Source organism: Silurus meridionalis, chromosome 14 (genome assembly GCF_014805685.1).
Source record: "Silurus meridionalis isolate SWU-2019-XX chromosome 14, ASM1480568v1, whole genome shotgun sequence".
Classification (NCBI taxonomy): domain Eukaryota; kingdom Metazoa; phylum Chordata; class Actinopteri; order Siluriformes; family Siluridae; genus Silurus; species Silurus meridionalis.
In genome coordinates, this window is record NC_060897.1 from 7,235,806 (window position 1) to 7,245,935 (window position 10,130).

The following is a 10,130-nucleotide window of genomic DNA, read 5'->3' on the forward strand; positions in this document are numbered from 1 at the left end:
TCATAGGAATGGTCTTTCAGACAGTAGAATCTGTGGTGATTCCAAGCAGTTAGACCGTTTAGAAGTGTTTTGAAACAGACCATTTAGAAATGCAATGTAAAACCTTCAGCGATGTAATACGAACCAGCAAGATCTCATGCGGTAGGAACATGATTCACCTAGACATCCACTAGACATGATTTGCGGCAAGGCCAAGGTCACTTGGCATGTCGTTTTTTCGGTTTAAATTATAAGATAATTATTACATTATTTTTATGTTTAATAATAAAATAATGTTCTAAAGTTTGGAATCGTTTACAGTCTGTGATATTTTTTTTCTTTTTACATGGAATTGCTCTCCTTCGTTTTTCTATTTTTGCGGATTGTAACCACTTTGTTCAATCTCTTGGGGATTCGCCACAGCGGTTTCTACTGGCGTCCATGTCCGTTTGGCAAAATATCACCAAGTAAAATGTGGTCTAGTGTCTTAGTGTGCGTAGGAGAAGCACCCTTCTCAACCATCTGCAGAGACAGTGGTCTATTGTGAAGAAAGGAAAATGCACAATGTATGGTCATGATGTCAGATAAGACACAATGTACTGACTATGAAGAGTCTCTGGTGAGAATAAGAACCCATAGCAGTAAGAAAAACATGAATGTTACACAATAAAGGACTAGAGATGCACAGCAATGCTGACCTTTGGTTAAAAACTTGATTCAATTTATTACACTGGCGTTGGAGACCATGTTTCTGACAGGCTTGGTTTTGTTTTTTGCAGAAGATTTAAAAGAATTCTTTACCAGATAACCCAAAATGTCCAGTGCTCCAGTGTACTCAGAGCACTGCTGATCCTGTTACTGGTGTAAGTGTGATAATTGTCATAATATTTCAGATTTTTATTCAGGAAAGACCATGCATCACATCACATCACGTAAGTAAGCACCTGAAATAATCAATAAATAGATATTCTCATATAATTGTCAAGACTTTTGCTTGTCAAGATGAAAACTCTTATGTAATTGTCCACAATCTGAAATCCCAAATTTTTGTTTTTTACATGTACAAATCTCATGATTACTGATTTTGTCAAAAAGGTGTCTTTACAGGCATTTCGATTATCTTCTAATGGGAATCTACATGAATCAGACATAACATCATTTTCTTTCTGAATACATGGCAAATGCACCTGAACAGAAAAAAAATGTATATTAGTTAATTCTTATATATATATAGATAGAGAGAGAGAGAGAGAGAGAGAGAGAGAGAGAGAGAGAGAGAGAATTATCAGTAGGCTCTAAATGGCTTAATTAAAAAAAAAAATCATAGGGTACATTTTTGTGATTTTAGAAAAATACAAACTACACTATTAGTGCATGAATGTGATCTAGAATGAAAACATTCATATCACTCCACTTTAGATTTAAGCCAGCTCAGCTCTTTTCTGAGGAATGATTAGAGGCATCTGTACCTCTAAAAGACTACAATAGATGCAGCGAGAGGTTGGTTGGACAGCTGTAGAGAAGAAATTCACTATAGGGACAAATATATTGGGATGCCAGACTTTTCCAGCCATATGTGATTTTCCCCCAAACTGTTACCACAAAGTTGGAAGCACAAAACTGTTTTTTTTGTTAGTTTTTTTTGGATGCAGTAGCATTCCCTTCACTTGAACCTGGAGACCCGAACCTGTTCCAGCATGACCATGCACAAAGCCAGCTCCATGAAGATGTGCTTTACATGGTACTTCCTTGGTAGATTTTTATTTTATTTTATTTTTTTAAGTACAATGAGTTCACTCAACTTATTCTTATGTAATATAACAAAGGATTTCACATAAAATTTGAATTTACTTAAAAAGTGTGACAAAAAAAATGGTGTATTTTAACACAGCATTTTCACCAGTGTAGGATTATAACAAAAAAAATTAAAGATTCTCGATAATTATGGAAAGAACTGTGACAGCAAGGATGACTTAGTTTTAAAGTCTTTATTTTAAAACTTGGAATATTAATACCGAATATATGAGCATATAAAAACTGATTAATTTCAAGCCTGGTTCGTATGCATGACCCATCCTCTTGTAACAGCCTCTACAGACTATGCCCAGCCTCTTAATATTCAGATGTTCAGATGTTGCTACAGATGTTCTAGTATAAAGGCAGACTGCACTGCTGTAGATTGAGCACCTTACTTACCCTGTTGATCGGTGGCCTTCGCTAGACAACATAACTGATAAGGCCATGGGGAAAGGTAGGTACTGGAATAACACACGCGTTAAAACCCTACACACCCTTCGGCATGAGCGCAAAATGCGATGGCGTATCTCACACCAGAGTTTTGTTATGCCGACACACGTTACACGCTCCCTGTCCATAGTGTTGACTGTTTGAGAGCGGTTTCGATCCTGAGAGCCGTCTTGCCTCTTAGTGTATGATGGTAATGACTCTACTGGTACTAAATACACACTCACTCACAAACAGGCTCTCATATTGTCTTTCAATGAAACAGGTTCAAATTTTTTTTGCATGCATGTATGTTTGGAGCACCATTTGGACCTTCTGGCATTGAGCTAGCAAGGCATGTGTAGTATACATGGCACCCTGTTTAGGCATGTTGGCATGAGAACCCCCGTAACCACAGTCAGTGCTGTAAAAACAGGCCAATATGTCCGGTCATGAAAAGCGCGTTCTCCAAACGCCGGAGATACGCCGTCTGTACAGTTGCTGATAATTTCTATCTCGTCTCCTCCAAACATTCACACTCTCTCGGTTACACAGTCAGCAACACAAGTCCGTTCATCCTGTTGCCATCGTTCTCAGTGGATGATGTGCTCCAGGTAATGAGGGTGAGGGTTTTCTTTTACATACTTTTGAATGTACCAGCAGGTCAGGTGAGCCCTGAGGTCTTCTTCAACCACGAACTCCATTGCTGCCTAAGGAAAAAGAATCATGCAAAAAAGTATAAAAAAAAAAATAAAAAAAAGATATAAACACCGGTCACATTTTCCCATTTAGAGCCTGCACCTTGTACACTTGTGAGATTTACACACCTATATCATAAAACCATTCTTTCTGTGGCGTTTAAATGTAGCTAGCCCAATGTCACTGTGATCTACAAAGCCTGTGATAGAGACAGCTACATTTGCCTCCAAGGTGTCCACAAGCTCACTATGTTCGAATAAACAATGCCTCATTCTTCTGTTTGGGAGAGAAAAAAATATATTTATATTATTTCTTTATCAAGAGACTATTTAGTCTAAAAAATGTTCAAATATCATTGGAAAAAAACTTTTGAAAATCCAACTGTGTTGAATTGAGTGGAATTACAAAGCCGGCGTTGTGAATCGGATCGGAGTGTGTCGCTAATGTTTTATTTTTCTACATTTTCCAATTTATAATCCATCAATTAATCATTCTTACATTTATCTTTCTCTTCTAAATTTTAGATAGACTTTCTTAATTTATTTTAATAAAATCTAGTAGCATTTAAAAAAAGGGAACAAAAGGAAAAATAACCTACGTTTATAAATCGCTATCCGCGATTCGTCATGAGATGTTGGAAATGTTATTCTCTCACTCTCTCCCTCTCCAAATGTTATTCTCTCACTCTCTCCTCTCCAAATGTTATTCTCTCACTCTCTCCAAATTTTATTCTCTCACTCTCTCTCCAAATTTTATTCTCTCACTCTCTCTCCAAATTTTATTCTCTCACTCTCCCTCTCCAAATGTTATTCTCTCACTCTCTCCTCTCCAAATGTTATTCTCTCACTCTCTCCCTCTCCAAATGTTATTCTCTCACTCTCTCCCTCTCCAAATTTTATTCTCTCACTCTCTCCCTCTCCAAATTTTATTCTCTCACTCTCTCTCCAAATTTTATTCTCTCACTCTCTCTCCAAATTTTATTCTCTCTCCAAATTTTATCTCTCTCTCTCTCTCTCCAAATTTTATTCTCTCACTCTCTCCAAATTTTATTCTCTCTCTCCAAATTTTATCTCTCTCTCTCTCTCTCTCCAAATTTTATTCTCACACTCTCTCTCTCTCTCTCAATGTTATTCTCTCACTCTCTCCAAATGTTTCTCTCTCTGTCTCTCTCTCTCTCTCCAAATTTTATTCTCACACTCTCTCTCTCTCTCTCTCTCTCCAAATGTTATTCTCTCACTCTCTCTCTCCCTCCCCAAATGTTATTCTCTCTCTCTCTCCCCAAATGTAATGCTCTCTCTCTGAAATAAAATACAATATATACACAAAAGTATTGGGACACCTGACTTTTCCCAGTCACATGTGGTTCTGCAGTAGCGTTATATTTTCCCTTCACCTCACCTGGAGACTCGGATGTGTTCCTGCATGACAAAGCCCCTGTTGACAGCTCCATAAAGATATGCTTTAAATAATATGCAGTGGAGCGCTGACCTCGACTCTATTGAACACCACTGAAATGAATCAGAATGCTGACTGCACCCCAGACCTCCTCACCCTACATCAGTACCTGACACTTCAGTTTCTAACACCCTTGTGGCTGCAGGAGCACAAATCTGCACAAACACACTCCAAAATCTAGTGGAACATCTTTCTGAAGGGTAGAGGTTATTATAGCAGCAAATAAGGGACACATGTGGAATGGGATGTTCAGAAAGCACAGTGGTAATGCTCAGAAGGGTCAGGTGACCACAATATTTTGTGGATTGTTGATGTATAAATAAATAAAAAACAGCTTGCTGAGTCTTTGAGAAAGCAGACAAAATGTCTGGAATATTATACAACTGTGAACTGCTGTGCCACCAGGATCTTCTGTGTTGGTGCGATGGAATTGCAACAACAAACACTGTGCAACTGCACCATCTACTCATTAATGCTCATCACAGTTGGCAGCTTGTAACAGAGGCCTGTGGTCTGTTGTGTTCACTCAAATTTGATATGCGCTATTCGGTTTCAATGCTTAAAAGAAAGAGAACCGTTACACAGGTCCACACTGAAAGTCTGGATCATTGCAATACTCAACCTTGGCCAGGTGCTTGGCGATTCCTCGTCCTCTGTAAGCATCTGGAACTTCAGTGTGCTGCAGATCCACTGTCTTCTTCCCCACATACTCGTACAGCAACACTGCTCGATCGTAAGAACCTAAAAAAGGTTGACTCATACTTAGTAATTCACACCGAAAAATTCATGTTTTATCTTTATGTCGTAGCGTGACTTTTCTCGCTACTCCGGGTTGCATGAGCGATTTTTTCTTCCTTATCTCACAGAACAGTCTGCTTTATTTTTATATCGTATCTGCTGAATTCTTAAACGGTTTTCGTAACAGTAGCTGTGAATGTGTTTCTGGCAGTTTGTTCAAAACACAGGTTTATGTCAACATTTAATTGTTAATATTATCTACAAGAGTAACAGTATATAGTAACAGTTCATTCATTGATCATCTATAATAAAGTAATTAATAACATTTAAATATCATTACTAGAGAAGGCTGTAAATTCAGGGTTTTGTAAATTAGGTCATTTTTCAACATGGAAGACTTTCAGTCATAGACCTGTTATAAACCATTTATTTGTCATCGTGTATTAATAACGAAGACACCGAAAGTATGACGGAACAAATACGGCGTTATGTAGTAAACAAAAACATGTTCAAACAACCCAGAAAATGTTTTATATTTTTGATCTTCAAAGTAGACAACTTTTGCTTTGATGACGACTTTGCACATTCTTGCCTTCTCTCACTCAGCCTCGTATTCAACACCTTTTTGTCTACTACTTAATTCCATGTGCGTTCTTTCATAGTTAAAATAATAAAACATAAATAATAAACAAAAGCAGAGAAACTTTTAAATAGCCAGATGCATTGTGGGGAATATGGAACGTTCTCTCCAAATGTTGTTCTCTCTCTTTCTCTCCAAATGTTATTTTCTCACTCACTCACTCACTCTCTCTTTCCAAATGTTATTCTCTCTCTCTCCAAATGTTATTCTCTCTCTTTCTCTCCAAATGTTATTTTCTCACTCACTCACTCTCTCCAAATGTTATTCTCGGGGAATGTTGCGGAAGGTACAGAAACACGCTTGTTGTCATTCTTGCTCTTGACTTTGCAACTTATTGAAAAAAGCTACATGAATCTTAATAATAATCGCAGCAGATAGAAACGCTGCTTGTTTTAAATATTTACAGTTTTAGGTTCTGGTTTTCCTGATTGGATGTCAAACACAGACTACTGCCACCTGCTGGTAAGGAACAGTTCTGTATTCTCACGCAAGAATCGCCTAATAATCGGTTTAATTTGCAACACAATTGGCCGCTGCCAATTAATTCGGAAATGCCAAAAATTAGCCTGATTAATCAGCCGGCCGATAAATCGGTCGTCCTCTAGTTGAGTTCTAATCGCAGCACTGCCACGCCACCACTGCCGGGCCCTTGAACCAAGGCCCTTAACCCTCAACTGCTCAGTTGTATAAAAATAAGATAACTAAAAGTTTTTTTATTATTGTGTCTGCCTTTAACATTTTACACTGTTGCCAGATACACACACTAGATGGGGATATGATGACATTATATGATGACATTATTGACATTATTTACGCCATAACACAGGCATAATCCTGGGATACTTGAACTCGACCAGATCCTTCACCTCAACACTTATGAAAGACATTTGGGAATTATTCTCTATATAGTGTATATAAACACAACACTACACAGGCAGGAGACAAACGATATAAAATGCCTCACTGGCTTGTTTTCTATTTGCTGATAAAAATCTGTTGTTGATGTAGTAAAGTCAAGAACTGGCTTGTCTGGCTGTCATTTGGAAGTAGCAGATTAAGTTTTTACTCAATGATACAAAGAAACTGAGAATAGTGAGAAAATGAGAGGAATGGTGAGGAATTGTGAAGGATTGTGAGGAATGTTGAGGGATTGCAGGGAATGGTGGGGGATTGTGAGGAATGGTAAAGGATTGTGAAGAATGTTGAGGGATTGTGAGGAATGGTGGGGAATAGTGGGGAATGATGAGGAATAGTAAGGAATGGTGGAGAATTGTGAGGAATGGTGAGAAATGTTGGGGATTGGTGAGGGATTGTGCGGAACGGTGAAGAATGGTGAGGGATTGTGGGGGATTGTGAGGGATGGTGGGGAATGGTGGGGAATGGTGAGGAATGGTGGGGAATGGTGAGGAATAGTAAGGAATGGTGGAGAATTGTGAGGAATGGTGAGGATTGTGAGGAATGGTGAGGGATTGGTGAGGATTGTGCGGAACGGTGAAGAATGGTGAGGATTGTGGGGATTGTGAGGATGGTGGGGAATGGTGGGGATTGTGAGGAATGGTGGGGATTGTGAGGAATGGTGGGGATTGTGAGGAATGGTGGGGGATTGTGAGGGATTGTGAGGAATGGTGGGGAATGGTGAGGGATCGTGGGGAATGGTGAGGGATCGTGGGGGAGCCCTGCACAAAACCAAGGCCTGTCAAATAAAGTCAGATGTTGTGTATGTCGAAGCAAATGGAACGAATGTGTGTAACTGAAACATAAATGTAGATTCCTCGCCAACTGAAGCTAAAAACAAAGAGCGGAAATGCTCTAGGATATGAGTTCCTACACAAACACAAAGAGGTTAAATACATGACACAGAAAACACGAGCACGACACCGTTTCCAGTACTTTTACAGTCGCCTGAAAAGTTACTCCGACCCCCACACAGACATTTTCTCACGCTAAGGAGCTAGCTGGCTAAGTAGCGAAGCGGCTAGCCCGTTGTCACTCGCATCGACGAGGCTGTTCAGGAAAAACAAACGGTAACGAGCGGGTCGCGACGCGGGTCTGGTTGTTGTTTTTTGCAGACGTCGCGGTTACCGTTGAGGCGGATGCTGAACTGGCGTCGTTTCCTGTCGTGTTCAACGCGAATCGGGCTGTTGGTCTCAATGACATTCATCTGAGCAGCCTGGGCCATAATGTCTCGGGAGTTCGCTGCGTGTCAGTGCGCCACAAGAACTCCGAGCACCGCGGTCATAGCCGAGCAGCGCGACGCAAACATCAAACGAAAAAAAACACACCACACACTCCATCCAAGGAAATCAGCTGGAGGGTCACGTGAATCCTCTCGACCAATCCGAAGCGGCCCTAGTGTTTTTCCATTCACAGGGCCTCGTGGATGCGTGTTCGGCGCTCCACCGCCAGGGGGCGCGCAAACACAGATTTTTCTCCTGTACCTGGCTTCGTATTTATTGTATTTATCAGGATTAATTTATTAGTAGTATTTAATTATTTATTTAATACACACACAACAAAGCTATTACAATATTAGGCGAATTATTTATATAGTATATGCCCATTGTTTACCTTCTAGACTTCCCAGACCTCACATTGAGAACCACTGAACCAAAACAATGGCTATATTTGTAACAGTTAGGCTGAAAAACAAGATTATGTTTGGACATTATCTATTAATTATTAACATATTATAAGCAGATTATGGAAAAAACAGTAACTTGATTCTCTTATTTGCTAGTGTTTTGTGTAGATGGTTGCCATGAATTCTTTTGGGGTTTTTTTGTGATATAGCAGTAATTTTTGCAAAGTTGTGACCACGCTATATAAACTGATTCACACTGTTGTAATTTAAACCCATTTCACAATTACTTTTGTCTTTTACCTCAGAGGACATTGGTTATTTGTTTATTAGGAAGATTACTGGGAACAATTAGGAATCTGTAAAAAATTGAATTAATCTTGGACAGTGTTGCTGTGGAACCAGAGCCTTTCAGATCTTCTGTGGAGACACCTACCTTCACAACACTGGGTATGACGAAGGAAGACACCTGAATAAGACACAGTCCATTATAGGGCACCACACACACACACACACACACACACACACACACACACACACACACACACACACACACACACACACACACACACACACACACACCAAGGAACATTTTCATGTTGCCACCTCAACCAAATTATTGGGAGGTAGAGGAAACCTGAATAAGTAGAAAGAAAGCCACACAAAAACTGCAAAACTGAAGGTCAGTAATCTGTTCTCAAGGATGAACCAGGGATCCAGGAGCTATGAAGTGTGAACACTACACAGTGCACAACAAAGCTACTGCACTGCATTGGGTTTCATTCTTTCATATTCACCATAACTGTAACATGTTTGTGTTTAGTCCCGATTTCATTGTACCACAAAAACAACAGACGGCTTCAAGGGAAAGCTTCTTGACTTCCAGGAGAATAATAGAAACAGAAGAAATTGTCTGTGGTAAACACACACACATGCTACAAATGTGTTGGATAGAAAATAAAGATAAAAAAGTGAATACAGATTTGATTCATTTTGTAGATTAGCAATCCCCAATCTTCTTTTCCTGAGCTTAAAGATGATCTTTAGAGAATTCTTTGTTTGTGTGTGTGTGTGTGTGTGTGTGTGTGTGTGTGTGTGTGTGTGCACAAATTACACTATTGTTAAAATTATTTGTTATCACAAATACTGGTTAATTAAACAACTGTAAAATATTGTGTGGCTATGCTTTGCACACTCGTTTTCATCCATTTATTTTCAATAACCACTTCATCCTGATTCTGATCTTGGGCTCCAGAGCTTGTCCTGGGAAAACTGGGCACACAGCAAGAATACATACTAGATGAGATGCCTGTCTATTGCAGAAAATGTGAAATTCCTCACAGGTAGTAATCCATGTCCAACTGACGCTGGCTCTGTAATGCATTTAGTGATTCAAAGCAGCTCAGCAAAATCTGGTTTATACAGAATCGGAGACAGACACAATAATTCCAGTACTGTTTTCATTAATAATATGCAACATTGCGCATGAGTAGCTAACCAGGGGCATTTTACATCTCAGGAGCCCAGATGACATGCTGACTAGCCATTCATACGCAAATCGCAAAAGAATAAAAGCAAGAATAAAAAAGTATTTTAAATACAAAATTGTCAATTTGAACAATCTTGTTAAAAATGTCTTCAATATCAGAACAATAACTTAACGCTAACACTTACTCTTTGTTCTCTAAAAAAATTCTTCTTTGCTAGAATATATATTTATATATAGGGGAAAAAAGTTAAAATTAAGAACCTAGAATTGTTTCAGTTTGTTCCTCCTGGAAAACTGAAGGTTGTATGTAGAAGGAGGGAAATAATGAA

At 39.1% G+C, this 10,130-nt stretch overlaps 2 protein-coding genes across 5 annotated transcripts in view; both read right to left on the bottom strand.

The window, feature by feature from the left end:
* Nucleotides 1–1,952: 1,952 nt before the first annotated feature.
* On the bottom strand, nucleotides 1,953–8,048 carry natd1. The gene is made up of 3 exons (XM_046866594.1): nucleotides 7,817–8,048; nucleotides 4,979–5,097; nucleotides 1,953–2,912 (listed from the first exon to the last, which is right to left on the bottom strand). Exons 1-3 carry the CDS (start codon nucleotides 7,911–7,913, stop codon nucleotides 2,796–2,798), a joined length of 333 nt encoding a protein of 110 aa, XP_046722550.1. The 5' UTR covers nucleotides 7,914–8,048; the 3' UTR covers nucleotides 1,953–2,795.
* Nucleotides 8,049–9,507: 1,459 nt separating this feature from the next.
* phospho1 (phosphoethanolamine/phosphocholine phosphatase 1) overlaps nucleotides 9,508–10,130 on the bottom strand; it is a 29,284-nt gene continuing 28,661 nt past the window's right edge. For all 4 annotated transcript variants that reach the window (XM_046866588.1, XM_046866587.1, XM_046866589.1 and 1 more), the window contains one exon: nucleotides 9,508–10,130. This exon is cut by the window's right edge and continues 1,128 nt beyond it. The gene's annotated coding sequence lies outside the window, so the exon portion shown is untranslated.

Coding starts and splice junctions, on each gene's coding strand:
- natd1 (XM_046866594.1), bottom strand. CDS start 7,913: ATGGCCCAGGCTGCTCAGATGAATGTCATTGAGACCAACAGCCCGATT. Junction 5,098..7,816: donor GTTCAGCATCCGCCTCAACG/GTAACCGCGACG, acceptor AACCTTTTTTAG/GTTCTTACGATCGAGCAGTG. Junction 2,913..4,978: donor TCGCCAAGCACCTGGCCAAG/GTTGAGTATTGC, acceptor CTTTTTCCTTAG/GCAGCAATGGAGTTCGTGGT.